Raw genomic sequence first — 24632 nt, forward strand, 5'->3', positions numbered from 1 at the left:
GCCAAATAAGGCGCATATAACACTGTTCTTATGCAAGCTGCATTGGTTGCCAGTGGAGTACCGGATCAGATTCAAGGTTCTGGTATTGACCTATAAGGCCCTGTGCAGACTGGGACCAGCGTATCTATGGGACTGTCTCTCCCCATATATTCCCCAGAGGACACTCCGATCAGGGGACAAACAGCTGTTGGTGGTCCCTGGCCCCAAGGAGGCCCGCCTAGCCTCGACTAGAGCCAGGGCCTTTTCGGTCCTGGCTCCCACCTGGTGGAACACTCTTGTCTGCTGAGATCAGGGCCTGGCAGGACCTACTATCTTTTCACCAGGCCTGCAAGACAGAGTTGTTCCGCCAGGCGTATGGCTGAGGCTGGGCCTCTGCCAGCCTGGAAAAAAGGGGTGTATAAATCTTAACCCTCCCTGTGAAGGCTGTCCACCATCCTGTTTTAAATGTGTTGTTTTTTTAATGAACATGAATTTTAATTGTATTTTTAATATGTTGTTATCTGCCCTGAGCCCGCTCACGGGGAGGGCAGAATACAAATTTGAAATAAATAAATAAAATAAATAAAAATAAATACCATTAAGTAAGATTTCTACATTTGGGAGACAGTTCTAGCGCGCACCCAAGATGCCATTCATGCAGACCATTCATGCAGAGAAAAAAACCCTGTAGTTCTACAGGTTTCAAACAATCTGTCTGCTGACATTTCCCTTCGGCCAAAGCACCTGACACCAGGCTCAGATGTCTGCGTTTGAGGGATTTATAGAGGCATTTTGATGGACTTTACTACCTCGGTCTGATTCATTTCTCTTCTCTCTTATTGAATGTGTCAGTTTCCTTTGAAGTGGGTTTTGTGGCTACTGCACATGTAATTTATTTCCGAAGTTCTGGTGATTGGATTAAGGCGATCACCTGCCGGGATGCTCTTATGCATTCAAATGGCATTATTTCCTTCCTTTGCAGGTTTTTGAACCAGGCTTCAGAAGGGGGAGAGTTTGAAGTTGCTTGTTGCGGGGCACCCACAGCTTGTGTTTTCCCTAGTCTAAAACATTGCTGGGATTTAAAATGAAATATATCAGTGGGTGTATGTTGCTGGAATACCTTTGCTATGAGGAATGAGTAATAGGTGGAGAGCATTGGGACTTTGAAGCTGCAGACGCTTAGTTGTCTGAAGAGGGGAGAGCTGAATGTCTGTGAGTTTATTTAGGAATAAAGCCATATTGCTTACAAGGGGGAGGGCACGTATATGCTGCCCACTGCTTCTCTGTGGAATCATTTTTCTTACCTTGATTGTTTCCAGTTGGTATTTGCTGGTGAGGGTAGCGGGTGGAGAGAAGTGATTCTGCTACATGAATCAGGATTGTTCAGAGAGGCAGCAGAACCATATACCTCCTGGGGATGTTGCCCGTTGCATCTCTGCATGAGTCACTACTTTTTTCCATTTAGAATAGATGTACACCGGGGTGGACTATTGCAGAAGCACACTGCTGGCTCTTTTAACAGGTTATCCTTCAGTACTTTTGTGCACTTGGTTTGGCAGGTGAGAGAGGAGGGGGAGGAACACGACCGAGAAGGAGCAGAGTGAGGAGCTACATGTCAGGCAATCTGATTAAATGGGCTAGCAGCACAGAGCAATTGCTGGTGGCCTTATGAGACTTAGGGAGGTCAGTAGGTCAGGGAATTCTGTAGCAAGCCAGTAGGATAGATTTGGGTCTCTGGGGTCATGTGATTCCCCCAGACCAGGTGACACCATTGTAACTCGACCCACCTGCTGGTCCCTCCTCTCACCAGCAGGGAGTGAGTCCTCAACCAGCTTGGTGGTGTCTGGTTGTGTATTGGGAGTGGCTCCTGCTATGTTGCTTCTATTGACACTAAATGCAGGTTGCAGCCTTCCATCTGTGTTTTCCCAGCCTCCGCCACCCCATCCAAGGATTATGGTGCTCCCTTTCTGACAGGCACCAAAACAGCGAGTTGGGTTGCCAGCTTTCCAGCCAGCTGAGCCTCTCCTGTTTCTATCCGAAGATCTGCAGTCCCGAAGGGGAGAACGCAGCTTGGGGCTTCTTTAACGGATTCCCTTTCCTGTTTCTAGGCAACTTCAACAGCAGCAGGCGGAGCTTGAAGTGCACCAGAGAGATGGGCTGTCATCGTATGACTTGTCTCAGGTGCGGCAAACCTGGCTAGTTGGACCTCTTTGGCTTTTGTAGGCAGGAGCTAGTGATAGAAACAGAACCAGGGTTCAGCATGTGAAATGATCCCTGGGTTCCTGTGCAACGAGCAATAATTTTGCTGCTATTTCTTAGCTTCACCTTCCTGCTGAGAAGAAAGGTAGGGGATATTCCATAATCCCTTGCATTAAAAAATAACCCTCTTTCCAGTTCTTTCTGCCCAGGAGACCAATCAGCATCGCTACCCCAGCTGGGAAGAGCAGCAGCCATGTACTTGATTCCTGGGGGAAGGAAGTGACCTTATTTCCCAGGTCACAAATATTCTGGATTGGGTGATGATAATGTAATTTGACCCTTCCTCTCTACGGCCCGTCCCTTCCTCCGTAGGGCCAGTTCAAGACATTTTGTTGCCCCAGCCAAGGTGCGCCTGCTGCTTCCTCCTGTGCTGCTGCCAGCTGGATTTGAGCTAAGCTGTTCTGGTACTGTCCCAGGACCATTGTTTGGACCCAGCTTACGGCATCATGGATTCAGGGTGGCAACTCCTCTTGCTTCCTGCCCTGCCACTGTAGGCATGAAAAAATGAGCCCCTGTGGTGCATTGGCACTTTCCTCTTTGTGCCGGCCCAAGAACCACTTGTGTGGATTGGCCAAAGAATTCATAAGAATGTAAGAAGGGCCCTGCCGGATGAGATCGCAGGCCCATCCAGTCCAGCAGTCTGTTCACACAGTGGCCTCTAGGATGCCCACAAGCAGATCCTTCTGCCTGTTGCTCCCTAGCCACTGGCATAAAGGGGCATAACTAGTACTGAAGGGAGTAGATAACCATCGTGACTAATAGCCATTATGACTAGTAGCCATTGATAGCCTCATCCTCCGTGAATTTGTCCACTCCCCTCTTAAAGCCTTCCACTGACCAGGTACCAGTGGCACAGGAAACCAGAGACTGGCCCACGGGGCATCCGTTTGCGCACACTCCCTTCTCCACCCCATGCAGAGCGTTAACATGCCAGGTGGCCCAAAAATGTACATTTGTTGTTGGAATGAAACTGGAAGGCAGACTTTGGGAAAGGGGGTGGATGCTTACCCACCAAGGGGAATGTGACTTGCTTCTCTGGACCTGTTGCACTAGGTACCTGTTCCAACCATACAGTCGAACGTCCATGAGAGCAGCAAGGCCGTCGAGAAGCCGGATGCCATCTTCTCCCAGGAGAGGGATCCCAGGTTTGCCGAGATGTTTGCCGGCATAACTACTTGTAAGTGAATTTCTTTGCTCTTCAGATTGTCTTCTGCTGCTGTTTGTGATCCTTGATGCTGATTTTCAAATCCAGGTGCATCATAAACAGATTACTCCCCCCCACACACCAAAAAAAAGAACACATTGGGGGAGATCCAAACATCCCCTAAGGAGCATTCCTCCAACTGAAGTGGCACATTCTCCAGTGGAAGAGACAATTTGGAGGAAGTCTCCTTAGATTGGAGGAAGGCTGCAGACGTGCGCTAAAAGTCAAGGTGGGGATATAAATATTTTAATAAATAAACTTTGCTTGGCAGAGTACTTGGAATTGGGGCAGGATCCACCCCATTGTGGACAGATACCTATTTTCCAAGCTGCAGTCTTTCCCCCTCCCGTTTGGATTGAAATGTTATTGTTTTAGTAAAAAATACATGTACCAGATGTTCGATGGAATCCTTTTTAGAAACTAAAGCAAACTCAACTTTAATTTCCTCTGACCCCCTGCTGCGTGCCTTTGATTGTGTTGCAGCGCTATTTCCGACAATAAGCCTGTTCTGATCCAGTCTTGCAGTCTATGATCCAACTTTTCTTAGTCTGTTCAGTGCTGGAATGAGATGCCTCTTTGGACCTCCGTGGAGGAAAAGCAAGATGTATATTTTCAGTATAAATGAAATGATTGCAGACACTGAATGGAGGACAATCTGAACTATTCCTCCACTGCTCCTGAATCCTGCAAAATCTGAAAGTGTGGGAGCAGTTCCGCATGGCATCTCAGAAGTCAGAATGATGGTGGAATAAGATTTCTAGCGCCTTAGTGATTCCTAGCCCCTTACTGCAATTGCATGATACAGAATAGAGCCATTGTGATACAGGAGTGGAAAAGAGCAAGAGTCCAGTAGTCCCAGGAAGACTAAAAAAAATTGTGGTAGGGTATGAGCTTTCGTGAGTCATAGCTCACTTCTTCAGATACCTGAAGAAGATGGTGACTCATGAAAAAGCTCATACCCTACCACCAATTTTGTTAGTCTTATAGGTGCTACTGGACTCTTGCTCTTTTCCACTCCTACAGACAGCTTAATATGGCTACCCTTCTTGATCTATTATGATATATGGTTAGATTGTCAGGCCAGGACTGGGAAGATCTATGTTCAAATCTCCACTAAGGGCTCAGATAAACATGATGGGGGCGGGGGGGGGGGGGTTGCAGTCCCTGTTCAAACTTTCTAGCCTTTTTAAAAATTCAGTTTTAAGGTACATGGTAGCTCAATTCAGATTATAACTGCAGTGTGTGGGGTGGGGTCAGAATTTAATCCTTTCTCTCGATATCATTGTTTTTCATGAATTGGTCCCAGAGGCCAATAGCTGTTCCCCAAGGCATTTTAGATCAGGAAAGTAGTGCATGGTGAAGGGTTAAATCCACCATCCCTTTGTGCAATAGTTCCAGGTCACGTTGGGACCCCCACGTACCTGCAAATTACATTGAATTTTAAAAGTTTCAGGTGGGGTAGCTGTGTTGGTCTGCAGTAAAGCAGCAGGGTTTGAGTCCAGTAAGCACCTTAAAAACCAAAAAGGTTTTCAACTTGGTATATATTTCCTTTGTAGCATTTTGGGTGCCCCAAAATGCATAGCTTGCATGGTATTTTGTGCTGAATTAGGAGAACAGTCATTGGAGAGGCGGACTTGGTGAAGAGCTTTTAAGCTAAAGATTTTGAGGTCTGATTCACTGCTGAGGCTTTCTAAGTCTAGAATGATAGTTTTAAATCTGAATGAAACAGGGTACTGGGAGATAAGTTGATGTGCCTAAATGCCACTACTAATGTATTAAACACACTATGAGGCCAGAATCTATTTTGTCAGATCAAAAAGCATCTGAAAGAGCTAGGTTATAATAATAATGTTATAAGATCTCATAGAGCTTTGCCATTGGAATATGCCCTCCATTGATGATTCTATACTAGTTTCAGGCTGACTGTACCAGATACAGAAGGGCTTTTTACGTTGGCCCGTCAGAACCAACGCTTTTCCTCCAGCAGTAACAGGAAGATACTCTGGCATATCATTCCCTGTTGGGTTATATGCCTGTGGATTAGAGAAAATTTATACTATTAACCACATCCTCCTTGAACGTCCTTGGTTTTTAGATGCAAGAAATGAGCTGATATTTCCTTTGATTGGAAAGAATCCGGTTTCTGTGGAGGCTAACACCTCATCGTTGTTAAGTAATTGGGAACGACAAATGACACTGCAGGTTGCAAAATCCTTGATTAGCAATGATAGCTCATCGGATTTCTCAACTCCTTTAGTATTCTAGTTGTGTTTTCTGTTCAAGATGTTTGTTGAATGAACAGTAACACAAATAAGTAAGGTATAAGCTTTTAAGAGAGTATCTGACTAAGGGAGCTTTGACTCTCCAAAAGCTTATACTCTGGTTTTCAAGGTGCTACTGGACTTGAATCTTTTTAAATTAAAAAGAAATGCTGGAACTTTCAGGACTCTGTGTAGCTTAGCCCGACACCTTCATGCTCTAAGACTGGCCTTGGGCCAACCTAGCCTACTTTGTAGGATTTTTATTGATGTATTTACAATATTTATCTCTCTCTGAAACAGGATGCTGGAGTGGATGGCCATTGATCTGGTCTAGCCAAGGCTCTTAATATATTCTTGTCAGTTTATTTAACTTGCCATAGCTACTGTGCAAGCAACATAGCCTCAACACCTCTGTTAAACTACATATCAACAGCCACCCTTTGAGCTTTTTAGTTTTACAGCCAAAGCCTCACTTCAGGTAGTTGAAAGTTAAATTTTATAATCATCCGAGTAGTAAAGGAAATAAATTTAATAGAAGGTAAAGTCTAGGAACTTGTTTTCTTAAACAGCGCAGTCAGTAACTGGGCAACCAATACCAATTCCATCAGTAATCTTGTTTTCAGTAATCTTGTTTTTTTGTTAGGGGATTCTGTGTTTCCCCTCCCCTTCCCCCAAATATATTTTAAATTTGGTTGGGTGGTGTTTTTTAAAAACATGTTTTTCTTCAATTTATTGTTTCTAACCTCCCTTGTTTGGGATGAAGCTTTTTCCATTTGTTTTGAATTTAATCGCCCTGCAAGTAGCTCTAAGCTAAGCCATTGTATGTAACTACTAAGTAATTATCTCCATGCTCGGGCTCGTTTTTATATATGCAAAGCATCATTGCAGAAGGGATTTCTTCATAGCTGGACAAATCCCCAGAAAGATCAAAAAACAGTCTGCAGACATCAAGGGAATTAATCTAATAATACACACAAGAGAAAGTCAACTATTATTACATGGTGGCCAGAAAGCTCAGTTTATGAATCTGGAATTCCCAGTTTGTGTCTCGCCTCTGCCACAGACATGCCAGGTCATCTTGGGTGAGCCATTCCACCTTAGCTCTCTGTCTGTGATGTGAAGATGTTACCAGGAATTTTGTAAGGATTACAAGATAATGTCTGTCTGGAGAAGGGAGCTCTGAGTCTCTAAAGCTCATATCCTGAATATCTGGTTGATCTCTAAGGTGGACTCAGATCCTGCATTCAAGATACTGTCTGTGAAATTCTTGGAAAGTGCAGCTTGGCTTGTTTTGTGCAGCAATTCTGGCTTCCTGTGTGAGGTGTATACCCTGACCTGGATAATCTGAGCAAGCCCAATCTTGTCAGATCTCAGAAGCGAAGCAGGATCGGCCTTGGTTTAGTAATTGGACGGGAGACCTCCAGCGAAGACCAGGATTGTAGAGGCAGGCTATGGCAAACCACCTCTGTTAATCTGTTACCTTGAAAACCTCAGCAGGGGTCGCCATAAGATGGCTAAGACTTCATGGCACTTTCTACCATCCCCACTATGCACTAGGTTTTAATTGACTGACAGATGGCAAAAAAAAAAGTCCTTTATTTTGGAACTTTTCTGCTAAGTGTGATTGTTGTTCTGCGTAACCAGCTTTTTATGTGACTGTGGAAGTCCTTTAGCCATTTAGGTTAGGGGTAAACTCCCTGCTCTGTCATCATTTCTAGATAGGGGCTTATAAATGTCCAACTTTTCTAGACTGCAGTTCCTTAGTAGAGTTACTCCAATATAAGCCCACTGAAAATGACAGGTTTAGACTGGAATAATGCTGCACAGGATTGGAACAGAGGCCACGTATGTATGTCAATGTTTGGCTTTCAGGGTGGTCGGGAAGTATCTTAGCAGTTTAGGGATGCATTTTCAGTTTCCCATTTGGGAAGTTGGGGTTCCTATGTCCCGTATTCATTTTTTGTATGAGAATCATGTTGCCTTAGGCTTCATGTGTCCCAAATCATAGGGGCTCTTGCTCATCAGAAGGTACCCTAACAAAGTTAGTCAAAAGAATTGTTGAGGCCCAAGCATATATGTGTGTAAATTAATCAATAAAAAGGTTGGGGCGTGACCCAAACTGGCATTGCTAATAAACGGACGTGATTAAAAGGGAATGGGTAGATGATAAAATCAAGACCAACAGGACCGGTAAATGGAAAAGAGAGGAGAAATACACATTTTTTAATTAAGTTCCTTCTTGGACTTTCTCACAAAAAAGCGCCATCAGACATTTATAGGTGGAACCCTTGTTTTGCATCAGTATGTGAGTCTTTTTCACATCCGTATCTGATCCAACGTAACACCCCTTCCCTCAAACATACAGGCAAACTTGCACGTTGCTTGCATGTGTTTGCACAGTGTTGATTTTGGATCAGCTTCTCTGGTACAGTTTGTGCAAACAGTAGGAGTTCTCGTAGAGGGGCTGATCTTGGTGGGGACATTCACTTCAGCCGTCAAGCACGTATCGAAGTATGAATACGATCCCTTCTTGCAGCCGTGGGGGGCTTATAAGCAGCAGGTCTTACGAAGCCTGTAGCTTTGTATCTGGCAAGAGCCTAGGTGCAGGTCAGAAGTTCGACATTTATGGAGCATCCAAAGAAGGGAGAGTTTTATCCTCTTCTTTTTCCCTCACTGTGTTTGTTTGTTTGTGTTAAAACATTTGTATCCTGCCTTTCTGATTAAAAGACCTCCAAGGCAATAATGTTAACGTGCCTTTTTTTAAGGAAAAGAATTCATTTAACAAGGAAAAAGAAATTGGGGGTGGGGGTATGACGAACAATAGAACAAATTGTCACAGGGGAAGATAACTATCGCAGCAAATGATTATTAATCAACAGTTCTTTATTTGTTGTTATGTGTTTGCATAAATTAACTTTATGCTATCTCCAGGCAAACAAACACAGAACTACACAATAATCGTTTAAAACATTTGTTCACAACAAATAAAAGCAAGAAAAGTCACAGTCAGTCAATCTGTATGTACTGAAGGAATAAAAGAATTAAAACAGGAAGATTTCTTTTGTAAAAGGCAATGCAGAATGGCACGTTTTGCAGCATCTACAGAGCAATCCTATGCAGAGTTACTCCAGTCTAAACCCTCTGTGTAGAATTGCATTGATAAGAATAGCATAAAAATAGACAAACAAAAAACTGTAGCAAATAAAACCAGCAGTGGAGCAGGCAAAGGTCACAACCAACTCACTGTGGGGGGGGGGGGGAATGCCAGACACTATCAAAACCGTATAAAAATGTGCAAGCAGCAGCATGCTATAAAAACAGACAAGAAAAGAGACCTACAATAAAATGAGAGCGCTGTAATCTAACAATAAAAACAACAGCAAAAAAGTTGAATAACTACCTAGGCAAGGAAACAACAGGAAATCCAAAAACCCAAAGCCATGTAATACCTTGTATTAAGACCAACGACAGTAATTCAACCTGATGTGCATGCTTTTGAACTCCTCCCCAAGCTTTGGATATCTCAAACAGCAGCAATGGAATATTGGTCAATGTTATCGGACGCTGGCATGTATCCAGGTATGCTGTTCCTCCTGGTGGAACGGCTGTTCCATGGAGATGGCGATTTTCACTGATTTCCCCCATTCCACTGGAGACTCCCACTTTCCCCCTGTCTTATTGCTAAGGGTGCTGACCCCCAGTAAAAAAAATTCAAGGGGCTCAGCAGGCTGCAAAAGGAAGGGAAGGGAGGTAGCCCTATGCCTTGAAGTCCATGGTTGGCAAGATATATACCAGCACCTGTGGACAGTAGAAAAAATATGGCTTCCAGTTTGCATTTTTGTATATGTAGCAATAGCAATTGGACTGTATCTGCCCCGTTTCAGAGAATCCAGGGCAAAGGTTTCTTTCCCATCTTCTGGAGGAGTGTTTGCATTGGCCTGTTGAGCACAAAATTGGAATATAGACAAAAAGGAACAAAGACATCACGCTGAATCTAGCAAATTTTGCCTTAGCGGCTGTTAAATTTTGCCAGGATTTTTCTAGCTTCTTACGCAATAGAGGGCAAATTTGACATCCAAGGTCAATAGATGTATTCTCATATGATTTTTTGAGAAAATTGTCTGATTTGTTTTTCAGTGTTTTTTGTCAGTGACCAGTTCTGTCTTTATAGCGGTTCTTTTTTCTTTTTTGTATTTCATAATCCAGGATTTTGTTACAGTTTACGGACAAGCCACACATGTTTAAGATTACCTTCTTAGGCTGGAGTTGGCAGTTTGGCCAACTTTTTGAAGTTGGCAGTTTTGGCCACTTTAGTGGCATTTCAGCAGTTTAAAGTTGTCATATTGCGTACACTTACTTTTGAGTAATTTCCCCAGAACTGTGTTGCAGTTACTTCAGAGTATAGATTATTAAGATTAGGCTATTTGTGTACACAGACTTTAGTATGCCTTCACAATTTAGAATTACACTACCATAAAGGATTTAGTAGCAATCCTGTCCCAGTCCAGTCGACATAAATACTTCATGGGGCCTGCAGAAAACCTATTAATTTTCACATAATTTTTCATGATGTCCTGCATAGCACTTTAGCCTAAGGGACTACAAAGACCATTTTCCAGTGATAAGCTATTTTCTGCTTAAAGGGTTTAGTAGCAATCCTGTTCTGGTTCAGTTGACATAAGTGCTTCGTGGGTTCTGCAGAAATCCTGTTAATTTTCACGTCACTTTTTATGGAGTCCTTAAGAATACTTTCTCATAAAGGACTACAAAGACCATTTTCCAGTGACAAGCAGTTTGCATGCCTTGTGAGTTTGTTTGTTCCAACCCCACTCTCCTTGCCGTTATTCTTGCAGCAGATAAAAAGATGATGCCTTCAGCATCCACAGCGGGAAATCAGCAGATCTATTCCCAAGGGAGCCCTTTCCAGCCAGGACATTCTGGAAAATCTTTCAGGTATTGTACCTTGCAGCAGAATCAATAAAAAGCAGGTACAGCTTGCACTGACCCTCTGTTGCTTAGCAGCATAACTGAGTCATCCCTCTTGGAAAGAACCACTGTGGCTCTGATCCAGAAATCACTTTGCCCTGGAATAGTTGTAGGGTTTATTTGTCTTGTAAAGTAACCAATACTTTGTTGTTAAAATCCAGTAAATGGATTTTACTTGCCGGCTGTAGCCGTGATCTGTGAAATTCTTTCTGAGCGCTAGCCCAAAATCCCCCGGGTTTACCATTGTGCTTCCGGGAACCACCAAGAGGGAGGAATTAGGGGGAACAACCTTCCGGGTAGCCCGTGGAGCTGGGCAAGTCATATGATTTTGTTTTTATAGGATGTTTGAGTTGGATCTGGATGATGTGGGGTGGGCAGAGATAATTTTTATCTGGAGTCCCATTGGTGGCATTTTGCATCCTTGGACATGCTTTACCTGCCTCTGTCCTTGGCCTGTACTACAAGAACCTGTATTCTTTAACGCAACCATTGGCTTCTGAAAGCACCATCTTGTCACTGAGCAACTTGACAAGGAAGTTGGCGGTGGAGATGGGGAACTGTGGGCATTGTAGTGTTTGTTAAGATGCTGAGAATTCCATTAGGAACATCACACTCCTTCCTACACAGAATTAAAATTCCCAGGGCTTCCAGTAGACCTTAGGGCTATGAACCTTCAGCCCTGGAGTTCTCCCAGAACTATAGAGATCAGTTCTGCTGGAGAAAATGACAGCGTTGGAAAGTAGACTGTATAGTACCATATCCCTGCTAAGCTCACTGTCCTCCCTAAAGTTTGCCCTCCCCAGGCTCTGCCCCCATATCCCCAGGAATTTCCCAAGCTAGAGTTAGCAAACCTAGTATACCTAGATAATACTAACTAGGCTTTTTAAAAAGCAAGAAATCATTCATAACAGTGATGGGTAGGGAATTAGAAATCTATTTTGCCATCATGGATAAAACTAGCTTCCTTTCTGAATTTGTCGAGTCCCCTTTTGAAGCCATCTAAATGAGTGGCTCCTTGTAGCAGTGCGTTCCACAAGTTAATATATGCATTGAGTAAAGAACAGTGCAATCCTAAGCAGAGTTACTCCAGTCTAAGCCCATTAACTTCAATGGGCTTAGACTGGAGTAACTCTGCTTAGGAATGCACTGGAAGTGCGTTCCCAAACCTTGAGATACATGAACATTGCTGAACCTTCTCCATGTCCCTTTCCATTCTCCTCTGAAGTTCATCTGTGGTCCACGTGCCCAGTGTCAACGATATTCAGTCCTCCTCTTCAACGGGCCAGAACCTGACCCAGATTTCTCGCCAGCTGAATCAGAGTCAAGTGGCCTGGACAGGAAACCGTCCTCCATTCCCCGGACAGGTATGAAGGTTCATTCAAGGGGTTTGCGAGCTGCTCCTTGGAAGGGAATGACTTAATTTGGTGCGAGACCTTTTTGACGCATGTGTCAGACTGGATTGCAGGGTCATCAATTCGTTTGTTTTAACATTTCTGATGAACTGGTAAAAACTGAGCTTGCCTGACATATATGCATATAGGCATATCAAAGGTGGGATCAATTCCCTCCTCTGCCGCACTCATGTGGCATGTTCCTCTAAGCATTTATCCTTCCATTTTACCAAATAAACCTTTCCACAAACATTTAGAAGACAATTGCAAAATTTCTCTGGGAGTTCAACAAGAGGGGAGCTTGTCAGGGACGAGAAAGATTCCATCTATAGCTGGCTTTCCCCCAGTTCTTCCTGAAACCATGCTAAAAACAATTCAGAGCCATGCTTCCCACCCCCCGGATCTCTTCTCAGGACAGAAAAGTGTATGTTTTTTTACAGAGCAGTGGTGGTGCTAGTCTTGTTCCACTCTTGTAGTGTTCCATCTGCCAAGTCTGTTGAGATATGAGTGGCAAAAGAAGTGGCCTCTAACCTTTGACCAATTCAGTCTCACTTGGGGCAACATAGGGGGAGAGGAAAAAGCCAGCTGCGGCCAGAAACATGTGCACATGCTCTTTTCCAGTTGGTTTGCTTTATCAAGGTTTACTTGTAAGCGAAGGCACTCTGGCAGAGATGAATGAAGGTGGGAGCAATGCATCTAATGAGTTTTGCGAAACTTGCTGTTTCCGCAACTTTTCATTGCTAAATTGGAATCCGATTGTGCCACTCCGCTCCTACGTCAAGTAGGCAGGGGGGAAATGCATTTATCTTTATGGTTTGTTTCTTTCCCAGCAACTTCCTTCCCAGTCTGGCAAAACTCAGTCTTCGCCCTTTGGGATTGGAACCAGCCATACTTACCCTGCTGACCCAGCATCCTACAGCCCTCTCTCCAGTCCTGCCACCTCTTCTCCAAGCGGAAATGCCTATTCCAGCCTAGCCAACAGAACTGCAGGGTTTGGTAGGTGGGCAACCTGCACATCGGCGTCCGCGCTGTAAAATGTCATTTAACCTTCTTATTGTATGGAACTGTAGAGGGTTATAGGCTTGGAAGCATGCTTTTGATCAGGCAACTGAGCGTGCGGATAAGAAGGTAAGGCCGATAGGCAGGGAAGCAGAGTTGGGCAGTCAGAAAGCAATGTTGGGTCTGTATCGAATCGGCACATTGTTCCGATTGGAGCTCCAAGCTGGACTAGAAAGCATTGAGTAGAACCCCTCGAGTCCCCTCACTCCTGTTCGGTGTGCAGCTGCGTCTTTACATGCTACCCCATAGAAAAAGCTTCACCTGGGAGACCCAGGTTCGAATCCCCACTCTGCCATGGGAGCTCACTCGGTGACCTTGGGCCAGTTACATGCACCCTCTCAGGGTGATGGATATGAGGATAAAATGGAGAACAGGAGATTGATGTAAGCCTCTTTGGATCCCCGTTGAGGAGAAAGGCAGGACATAATGGAAGTAAAATAAAATAGCGCTGTATCACCTCCTGGCTATCTGTAGTGGTGGTGCTGAGAGTAAGCCATCCGAGTTCCCCCTGCAAGACCCCGGCCATCTTTGAACAACTGTAGATCAAATGCTTCCATCACTAGGTGGGGAATATCACTACATTTTGAGCATAAAATATTATGTGCATTATGTATATGGATATTTAATATATACACCTGGTTCTGGAGTGACACCGAAAAATTGATGTCACTTGACTGATGAGAGCAGATGTAGGAGACAAAAAAAAAGTGTGACCTACATAGAATTCATTGGGTTCCAGCGGCAGAAGTGAGCTTTCCTGCCTCTCCCCTCCCACCACCGCCCCCTCATGTCCAGGAAATGCTGCTTTGGGGAAGGGGACCCTGAGTACTGGCATGAAAGAGGTCTGCAACAGGAAGGGGATCCCTTGGAAATTGCCAGTTCGGTCTGGATCTAACCAGTTGCTTATCCAAGCCTCTTTTATTATATGTAGCCCTGAGCTGTTACAACAGAGCATCCACCCTGCTTAGTAATGGTGGGGAAGATTAATGAATGAATTTCACACTAAACAAGCTGCTTCTTTTCTTCTTTTTTTTCACCTTCTTCTGGATTTTTTTAGCTGCCATTGCAAAAAAAAAAAGAAGAACCCATCTATATTTGGGAATTTGCATTTCCAACAAATATTAGTTGTACACCAACCAGGGACAGAGGGGTAGCTATATGCAGTATTGCATTTGTCATATATTTTGTCTTTCTCTTGTATCTCTTTGAATGCCAGTGGTGATTTGGAGCCGTGATCAACCCATGTATCAGGCTCCTCTGATGGGTCACAGTCACAGGGTCCCATCTGGTGGGCTGCGAGCTCCTATGTGCTACTTTTTGGAAGGACCTACTGCCTAGTGCGCATGTGCAGAAAGGCTGGGGAGTGCCGGTTTGCAGCATAACCCCGAAAGGAAGGTTCATTCCCCAAGGAACTTATAGTCAAATTTCACATCCCTCCACTGCGGCATGCTCAGCGGTTTTTTTAAATGACTATATTAAATTCCAATTATAAAACAATTCTGTAATGCAAAGTAATAAAAATAAATTTACCGTTACTTTATTAATGAAGGGCCGTCTCCTCCTGTACTATCCAGCTCACCAGTTAAGATCTGCCTCTCAGGCCATGCTCTTTGTGCCCCCACCTTCAGGAGTGTGGCAGGTGGCGATCTAGAGACAGGGCACTTTTCATGGTGGCACCTCAGTTTTGGAACGCCCTTCCTCTTGAGTCTCTCCTGGTGCCTTCTTTACATTGTTTTAGGCACTAGTCCAAAGATACGCCTAGCGCTAAAAGGGTCTGCTAAACCCCTAAAAGGGTTTTTTTTTCTTGCTAGCTTTTTAATGGTCTGCTTCTGTTTGTTGGATAGTTTTTATGTTGTTTATGCCCAATGTTTTTAATGACTTGTTTTGATATTGTTAAATTAATGGTAAGCTGCCTTGAGCAGGACTTTGATGAAGCGGCATAATTTATCTTAAATAAATTACCCGAGTCAGCCCCTTTTGTAGGTGAGAAGTTCACCAGCCAGCCAAGCAGGAGACAGTCCTTTCTAACCTTTCTTTGTCACTCTGCGTGTGTGTGTGGGTGGGTGCTGCAAGCGAAGAGGTGCATGGGGCTTTAGTACAGCGTTTATCAGAGGGCCCACCCCGGGTTCTTTAACCTGGCCTCCCCATTGATTGCACTTGAGGGAAGCAGCATTGGAGTGAGGGAGGCTTGAATGTGTTCCTTTCTAACAAGCCAAGCATGTTTTGCTGATAATTCGGGTCAGGGCTGTGAATCAAACGTCTTGCATGTCAAGTGCCAGGAACAAAAGGTGAGCAGGGATCACCTGAATGCTGTAAGCAAAAAGGTTTCAACACCCTGCTTATAGCAGTCCTTCACTTACACACCTAAGGCCCACAAGAAAGGATCGTCTGTTGGCAAAAAAAACAGAGATAATCATGTCATTTTTCATTCTGTCAGCCGAGAGCAGCCAAAGCAGTGGACAGTTTCAAGGAAGGCCTTCGGAGGTCTGGTCCCAGTGGCAAAGCCAACACCATAACCAGCAAAACAGCGAACAGCACCCTCACCAGCAAACCAGCCAGACGGAAGTGTTCCAAGTAAGCAGCGACAGGACTGGTACTGTTGTGCTGTGCTGTATTTGTGTGTTATGTTATGTTGTGTTATGTTATGTTGTGTTATGTTATGTTATGTTATGTTATGTTATGTTATGTTATGTTATGTTATGTTATGTTATGTTATGTTATGTTATGTTATGTTATGTTATGTTATGTTATGTTAGTTATGTTATGTTATGTTATGTCAGGGCTTTTTTTCAGTGGGAACGCGGTGGAACAGAGTTCCAGCACCTCTTAAAAATGGTCACATGGCCAGTGGCGGCCCCCTGATCTCCAGACAGTCTAAACTCCCCTCTGTCTGGAGATCAAGGGGCGGGGCCACCAGCCATGTGACCATTTTCGCCGAGGGCAATTTAAACTTTAAAAAACTCCCCCTTGTTCTAGCTGACCCAAAGTGACGTCATTGTGCGGCTGTGAGTTCCACCACCTCTTTTCCCAGAAAAAAGCCCTATGTTATGTTATGTTATGTTATGTTATGTTATGTTATGTTATGTTATGTTATGTTATGTTATGTTATTTATGTTATGTTATGTTATGTTATGCCTTTCTCACTGAGATTCAAGGTGGATTACCCACTGCAAGTTCATGCAAACCACAGCAGGGACATTTGATAAACAGTATAATAGGGTATGCAGAGCAGAAATTTGAAAAGAAGCATAACATTCAAATACAAGAACACAGAGACGAAACATTGCTGAAACAAAACATAAATAATTTGACATGACCTACTAAACGACGTGGAAACTACCTAGTAGTGTTGTAACTACATCCACGGACAGTACCCAGTAGTATAGACTGGTAATCTAACAATCCCTGTCCTTTTACCAAAGCATCTTTCTGAACCATTTCCTTCCAGCACGGCCCTATTGCCTGAGTTTTAAAAAGTCCTCCTGAATAATTCAGTTTTGCTTAGTTTGCAGAAAGCCAAAAGAGTGGGAGCTTTCCCGAGCTTTTCAGGTAGGCTGTGCCATAAGGTAGGAGCCTCTACAGAGAATATGCATGTGCCGACAGCTGTTGATTTTGCCCATTTGCAGGATGGTATCTGCAGAAGGCCCAGTTCAGAGGAGCGAAGCTAGTGTGGCAGAGCATAGAGGCAGAAGTGGCCCTGCAGATATGAGGGGCAGGCTCTTAGGGCTGTCGTGCTGTGAGGACACCAAGGGAGCAAGACTGGGATGCAGACCTCTTTTGATAGTGTTTAAGAAGAGCCCTGTGGCGCAGAGTGGTAAGCTGCAGTACTGCAGCTCATGCTCTGCTTATGACCTGAGTTCGATCCTGGCAGAAGCCGGGTTCAGATAGTCGACTCAAGCCTTCTGTCCTTCCAAGGTCGATAAAATGAGTACCCAGTTTCCTGGGGGTAAAGTGTAGATGACTGTGGAAGGCAATGGTAAACCACCCCATAACAAAAATCTGCCAAGAAAAGGTCGTGATGTGACGTCCCCCCATGGGTCAGTAACGACTTGGTGCTTTACCCTTTTTTTAAACCACTGTTTTACTAGCATATTGAGGGGTTTCAGGGTGCAGCGTCAGTCTAATCCCCCCACCGTGTTACCAAAAACTTGCTTTCCAGATGGCTGTGCATTATTGGGTACAGAGTCAGCTCTGTCGTTTTGTACTTCCAGTTAAATGCTGAAGCTGTCTTTTCTGCTTCTGACGAAGAAGGCTTACCTTAGATAAGACCACACAGCCAAAATCATGCTTTCTTTTCATTTTATTTTGTCTTACAGGATATGCTGCCTATTCCAGGAGATCCAACACAGGGGACAGGCAATTACAACATTGAAGATTTTGCTGATTTAGGCATGTTTCCTCCATTTTCTGAGTAAATATCTAGCCAGATAACCTCTGAAAATGACACTCTGGGTTTTAAAAAAAAACCAACAAACCGCCTAGTTTTGGGTTCTCCTTTTTCTGTGTTGCATTATCATAGAAGCAATTAAACAAGAAGATTGTTCTCCTATTTCCAATATCTTGCTCCCTTTCCCAAACTTTGACTGTGCAAGTTCTAATGAGATAATTCTGGGTGGGTTCAGTTAAGGTTCATTTTTGCAGTTTGTTCTCACTTGCTATGGAGATTGCTGGGGGGTGGGGGGTGGGATGGGGGGGAATCGCGGATCGTTTTCAGAGCTCTGAATATTTGACTGTGAAACCGTTTTCTAACTTTCCCCTTAGAGAACGGAGTTTGTGTAGATAGGTCATGAAAGAACAGGCTCTCCAATCCTTGGCACATTTACCTGAAAGTAAATACTGTAGATTTCGGTGGCTCTCAGACCAAAAGTGGTTTGGTTGGTCAAGCACAGGGGTTTGGGGGTTGCAGTGAGCCATGGGGTCCAGTTCCCATAGCTTGCTTGTCCAGGGAAAAGCACTTAGCTTAGAGGATAGATTTAGCACTTGGCTGTACATGCCATAGGATCTAGGTTCAACCACCTATGACTTCTCTATTTTGAAAGGTTTCTCGCAACATGGCCGGAAAAGACCCGTGTTTACTCTGGACAACTATTGTTGAGGATCTTAGCCAGTGCTGAGCTACTGGGACCAATGAGGTTTTTTAAAATGCTTGTATATATTCTGCATGTGGCGTCATTGGCTATGCACAGCAGTGGTTGTATGACTGCTGTGGTAGGTTCAGGAACCACGTTTAGCTCCTGTGATGATCTGGCCCAAGGGAGGTTGTGCATCAGGTGCAAGCACCGTCGTGTTTGCACTCGTAAACCCTAGGCAGAAGTAGCAATGTGAGCTAGAATGCCCACATCATGTAGTAGTTAGAGAGTATCAGTCTTAGGTTCTGAGAGCCCCCGGTTTGAATCCCCATTCTGCCGTCAAAGTTCCCTGGGCAACCCTGAGCGAAGTCACTCACTCTCTCTCTACCTGACCCTACCTCACAAGATTGTTGTGCAGATAAAATGAAAGAGGGGAGAATGTGGTAAGCTGCTTTGGGTCCCCTTAGGAGAGAAAAACAGAGTATTAAGTATCTAAATAAGTAAATATAAATAAATAAGAATTACCATCCTGGATCACAGACACTTCAGCCTAGAGCAGAGAGGGCTGGCTGACTTGCAGATTCTCCAGCCAGTGAGTCTGGGGCCAAAAATGTAATTTGTCACACCATCTGGCCCTCTCATGAGTGTCCCAATTGGTCAGTGCTGCCCTGATGCTAAAGGTTCCGCTTTTATGAAGTATGTACATCAGGCACAACTAAAATATTGCATTGAAAGAGTGGGGGGTGGGGTGGAGATCTGTAGATCGTTTCACATTTGAAAAGCTTCCTTTTCTTGACTGAAACTGTAAGGAAGGAGTTTCTTTGTGGACCGTCTCTGGATCATGGGCAACCAGATGGCCAGATCGGGGCTAGCGCATGTCCTCTGCCTTCACCATTCTTTCCCTAGTAGGCCATCCATCCAACACATTCCAGAGAAGTGACAGAAGTTCCAACCTTTACTTCAGGGCCAGCATGTATCAATAACATTCAGGGGGATGGGTATAAAGATTAGTCAGGGGATACTACCCATGTGTGTGCAACGCCCAATCCACCTTCCAAAAGCCACTGCGCCAAGCCTCATTTTGGTAACAGTGTCATGAGACCACTTTCATGTAATGTGCCTTTGATGGGGAGAACAGTTCGTGAAAGGGGAAAGACACAAGCAAAATGCCCTTTGGTGGGGTGTGACTTTTTATGGTGGGATGCACTCTTTGGCCAGTATACTGTGAGACTGGGCAAGAGGGGGAGTATGTTTTTGCTTCCCGTGCTTTCTTTTGGAGGGCGGGTGTGTGTGCGCGTCTGTGCAGAAGCATCCTCTGTCCCTCGGGAAGTCCTGTCCTGTTCTCAATTTTAGATTTTACTCTACTTTAGCTTTCTTTTTCCATGGTCATTTTCGACCAGGTTGAATGTAAGGTTACGCTATGTAACCTGGTCCTTTCCGGCAAGAAACTCTCACGCCTTTCCAATCTCATTTTAACCCAGCTAAACTTGAATATCTGTACATTTTAGGACTATCTGTATATCTGGTGTTGTATGACGTGGATTCCTATTTTTGGTTTTGGGATTCCCCCTCCCCCATTTATGTGTAAAGGGAAAGTCCATTAGAAATGAGGCCAAAATGACTGAAGCACTTACAACTGGAGCCCCCTGCCTAAAGGCCAGCAGTTCACATGTTCACAAAGTTAGGAGTCCTCTGTGCTGCTGGAGCACCAGGATGAATGGCACTCCATTGGCCATATAGAGTAGCATGTGACATAGCCACGAGACGTCCACAGGGCCGGCCTCCAGCGCTTAGCTGCCTCCGGCGCTAAGGTACCGGAGGGGGCACCAGCCCGGGGGCAGGGGTGCACGCCACGGAGCTCAATTTCCTCATGCTGCTGCGCCCAGCCAGGAGCGCGTGCTGGCGGCGGCAGCGAGGGGCCAGTGAGTGGGCAGCCTCCCAGCCTTCCTGCCCAGTTGCTCTGTGCTGCTGTCGCTGCCACCAGCACACAGCTGCGGGCCAGGTGCGGCAGGCGGCCGGGGTGGCGCACGGAGCATCTGAGCCGGAGGGCTGGGAGGACGCACGCCACCGCGCACTGCCCTGGCCGCCTGCCACGCCTGGCCCGCAGCTGCTGCGCCTGGCCAGGAGCATGTGCTGGTGGTGGCAGCATGGGGCAGCTGAGCAGGCAGCCTCCCGTTCAGTTGCTCTGTGGGCCAGGCACAGCCGGTGGCCAGGGCAGCCGGCTGTGCCTGACCCGTAGAGCAACTGAACGGGAGGGCTGGAAGGCCCCCGTGTGTGCACCCAGCCCTGTGTGATGATGTCACATGCAGTGATGTCATCACCAGTCCGGCCTGGTTTATGCGTTCCTACCTGGCAGGCAGGAATGGCAAAAAAAAATGGACTGCTGTCACTCCTTTCCCCCCACATCATACCTTCCCTTGGTCCATGTGTATAGAATCTCTGCTGTTGAGTGTGAGAACCAGCCCCGAGACTTAAGTCTGGTCTAGACATGCAGCAGAGTCAGGTGGTAATTCACTTTGGTCTGCAGGGGAAGAGATAAGATTCTTCCAATCTGTCCAATCTTATTAACTCCTCGTAAGTAGAAAACTAGCACAGCTTGTGTGGAAGTAAGCTAAAACCTTGCTCCTCAGCATGCTATTTTTTTAAAAAAAAAATTGCAGGGAGTTTCCTCGCCATATCAAAAGGTCCTGATCTTCCCTCTGATGTATACAGTCGTTTGCCCACATATCAAGATGTCATCAGCTTTGTACCTTTCCCTCTTTTCACCAGCCAATGATGGAAGGGGAAAGAGCCAATATGATGACACTGTTATATCGGGGAAGCAATTCTACACATGAAGGGAGAAGGAAAGAATTTCCCTCTGGGATGCTTATTTTAGCAGCAGTTCCGTGTCGAGTGTAACCTGCGCATCCTTTCAGTCATCCGTGTCCATTTCTAAATGTGTTGCTTTTGTTTTTCTTGGAAGTACGGTATGAAATTATAAATAATTTTTACAAGCCTGCCTTTAAAAAAAAAAAACCTCCTTGATTAGTTTCCGATGCAGTATTAACAAGAAATTGGGTTTTACCCAGTTGTTATTTTTATACACGCAATACCCTTCTCCCACTCCCTGCTTGAGTTAGGCAGACATGTAACCCATCATTGCCTTATTGACGTCGTATAACTGTTGTCGTGTGCTCGGTTGCTTCACAAGATAGCCAATAGACAGATTTGTTTAGAACCAGCAAGCTGGGCCCTGTGACTGCTCTAGAGGCGAGACTGGGGCCATACCAATTGTTGTGCTGCAAATAAACAGGAAGGAAAAGGATAAAACAGGAATGTTTTGCTGTGGTTTAGGGAACAAATATATCCTACATTGTCAGCTTGCTCTTTGGGGTTAACAACTGCATGAACACAGGCCAGTTTGCTTCTAAAAACTCGGGGCATGATCCGGCTAAAGTTAAGCACTTTTAATACTTTTTAATCCAATCCAGCCTTTTAAGTCACATTGATTCTGGTAGGAAGAGAGTTAGACAACTAACACACCCTGGGTGAGGTTTCCATGGTAAGAGACTAACAGAGGTGGTTTGCCATTGCTTGCCTCTGTAACCCTGGTCCTCGTGGGAGGTCTCCCATCCAATTATTAACAAAGGCTGATCCCGCTTAGCTTCTGAGATCTGGTGAGATCAGGCTCACCTGGGCTATCGAGGTCAGGGCTACTCAGGCAGTATTTGCATAGTCAGGGTAACTACGGTTGAGATCTGAGAACCTGGTGAATTCAGGATTCTGGCACGATCCTCCCTGACTCTTCAGTGGCCCCGTCATGCCAGATTCCATACTGGTTCCTTCCCACTAATCAGCTTTTCATCTGGTTCTGCCATTGGCCTGCTCAGCTCCTCCAAGCTACTGCTGTAACTGGCATCACCCTGTCAAGTTCTCCCTTTTGTAATACGTGGGATTGCTTACCCCCAGTTTCTTGGCATCATCACATCGAATATTTACTGTCAGTATCTGCTGCTGGATATTCACTTCATCAGCAGGCTTCTGCCCCAGATTTATGAGCTCTGGTTCTGCCTCAGTGCAGGATCTAGTATTCACATCTTCCATTGGAATCAGAAAGACAACTTTGGCTAGCTTGGTCTGCTAATTTCGGTGGGAGAAAATTAAGCACATGTTTTAACGCTTTTCCACTGGACACTCAAAAGTGCACACCTTTGACCGGATTATGTAGCCGACGTTGCTTTTCTTTGTTAAAAAATGCATTTTTTAAAAAACAGATGGACTTTTCTTATCATTTGCGTTCCTATCTGTTGTAAATCCTTCATGTCGATGTGGAACTGTGCTGTGGATCGAAGTGTATTTTGTACTTCTAAGTGTTCTGTATAGCAAAACCAGTTTTATGTGTCTGTATAATAACCTGCCTTTTGAGGACTTCATTAAAATAATAAAGCATAATTTGAGCTGTTATTAATGATTGTCTTGATGAGACAAAAAACAAGGCGGCTGTTCAGCAATGATATAGCAGGAGGGAACATCTTGGTCTCGGTCATGTTGTGAGTAATCGTTGCGGTAGTGATGACAGATGTTGGTCCAAAGGAGTGTGGAAGGGAGGGAGGGAGAGAATGAGGAAAGCATATAGAGATTGTTTCATAGACACAGATATTCCCAAACAGCCACTGTGGTGGAATTTTCAAGGAGGATAATGAATTAATGCAACAGTGTTTACCATCTGCCTGCATTCACTAATCTTGCAGCAAGCAAGTGCTCTTGAATGGTTATTAAAAGCCTATTTAGCCTCCTATGTTACAGTCCTATACCCTTCTAAGTCATTTTACTTTATTCATTTAGAGTCTACCTTTCTCATTGAGACTCAAGGCAAGTTACAGAATTAGAAGACAATGCAATAGAAACAGTGTAATACATACAACGAACAGTGCAATATAAACAGTATAAAACATGCCACAAACAACACAAACAGTGCAATGAAAACAGCCTAATACAAATATTAAATAATGCGAGAATAAAAGAAAACAGCCTAAAATTTTCACAGATATTAAAGTCAGCATACTGTTTGCTTTATAAAAATGCCCTCTTTACCAAATGCGTTTTACTACAGCCCTATTCCCTTTTAGAAAAATGCCCTCAGTGGGACTGAAAAAGGTGTAACTGTGCTTTGGACTGTACGGTTAATAACATCTCATGACCACCACTTGATCTAAGGTCAGCGCTTTTGGTAGGAAGTTGGTAAACACTCATGCATTAATTCATTATCCTCCTCCAAAATTCTTCAAATTATCTCGGTTTGACCGAAATTTGCATATCATTGCTGAGTAAGCGGGATCCTTTGCCAAATCCATCTCAGATATCTCTTCTAATTAACGATATACTGTAGGCAAATCTTCAAGAACGTATCTATCAGTGCAAACCAGAATTTCCCCCCACACGGCCAATTCATCCTGCCTTTGTCTGCTCAGTTTAGCTTTCTGTAGCTTTAGCTCTCCCATTCCTCCATCAGCCAGACAACAGAGAATGTGGATGTACCGCTTCCAGATTTCAGCATGTCTTCTCTCCACACATCAAATCATAGGGGACAACTGTTGCCTTGACTTCCCATTGGTGGGCTTCCAAGAGACATTTCCCTGGGCACTGTTGGAAACAGACATGCTGAGAACTTTGTCCTGAACGTTAGCACCGGCTGAACTTACCCTGACCGAACTTCCTCACTTACCCATCAACTAAGCTCCTGATTGGATCATCTTGATAGCTTTTGTTGAGATCAGTCTTAAGTACTGGACTTGGCGCATGCACATTATAGCAGCTTGTGCTACTTGGATCAGTAGTGACTTGGTAAATAACAAGTTTGTGTTGGAGCATGCAGCCACTTTTGCTCTTGTATACAATCCCTAAATTAAATCTTTATTATTGAAGAGGAGACCTGTAATCCCTGGGGCCATTAAAATGACCTACTCAACAAGCACAAAATTGGTTGATCCCGTTTTTTGTACATATGCTGAGAGTAGCATCTGTTTGTGAAGTGATTGTAAGAACTGATTGGAAGAGTAGCTGGGTTCCATGATCAGACACCAGAGGCAAATAGTGACATCTAAATGCTAAGTCTGCAAATATGACATTATTTTCTTCTAATTAAATATCTTTTAACAATTGGAAATATCAGACAGGTGTGGAGAGGTGGCATCTATAAGGAAGCAATATAATCATTCAAGGGGCGCCTCAATTTTTGTTTAGACCAGGGATCACTACCATTTCTTTAATAAGAGCTACTTCTGAGTGATGAAAAATATCCTGAGCTACTTTTCTCCCCACTCTTGCCCAGTACGTTACCAAGTTTGTTCTGTCCTAGGAATATTACATGGCTTTATTTCTGGTGCTCTTCCTAGTCTTATCAGCTAAGTAGCACAAGCCTAGAGCAGATCTTTTCACCATC

The 24632-nt window shown here is 44.5% G+C and overlaps 1 protein-coding gene across 1 annotated transcript in view; it reads left to right on the plus strand.

The window, feature by feature from the left end:
- ARNT2 (aryl hydrocarbon receptor nuclear translocator 2) overlaps positions 1-17750 on the plus strand; it is a 99626-nt gene extending 81876 nt beyond the window's left edge. The window contains exons 12-18 of the mRNA XM_055002599.1: positions 2088-2160; positions 3292-3415; positions 10557-10656; positions 11915-12053; positions 12911-13076; positions 15577-15713; positions 17456-17750. Of these exons, the coding sequence (XP_054858574.1) occupies positions 2088-2160; positions 3292-3415; positions 10557-10656; positions 11915-12053; positions 12911-13076; positions 15577-15713; positions 17456-17554 (838 nt within the window). The 3' untranslated portion in view covers positions 17555-17750. The remainder of the gene's footprint in view (positions 1-2087; positions 2161-3291; positions 3416-10556; positions 10657-11914; positions 12054-12910; positions 13077-15576; positions 15714-17455) is intronic.
- Positions 17751-24632: the final 6882 nt, after the last annotated feature.

The sequence above is a fragment of the Eublepharis macularius genome, chromosome 18 (assembly GCF_028583425.1).
Source record: "Eublepharis macularius isolate TG4126 chromosome 18, MPM_Emac_v1.0, whole genome shotgun sequence".
NCBI classification, from domain to species: domain Eukaryota; kingdom Metazoa; phylum Chordata; class Lepidosauria; order Squamata; family Eublepharidae; genus Eublepharis; species Eublepharis macularius.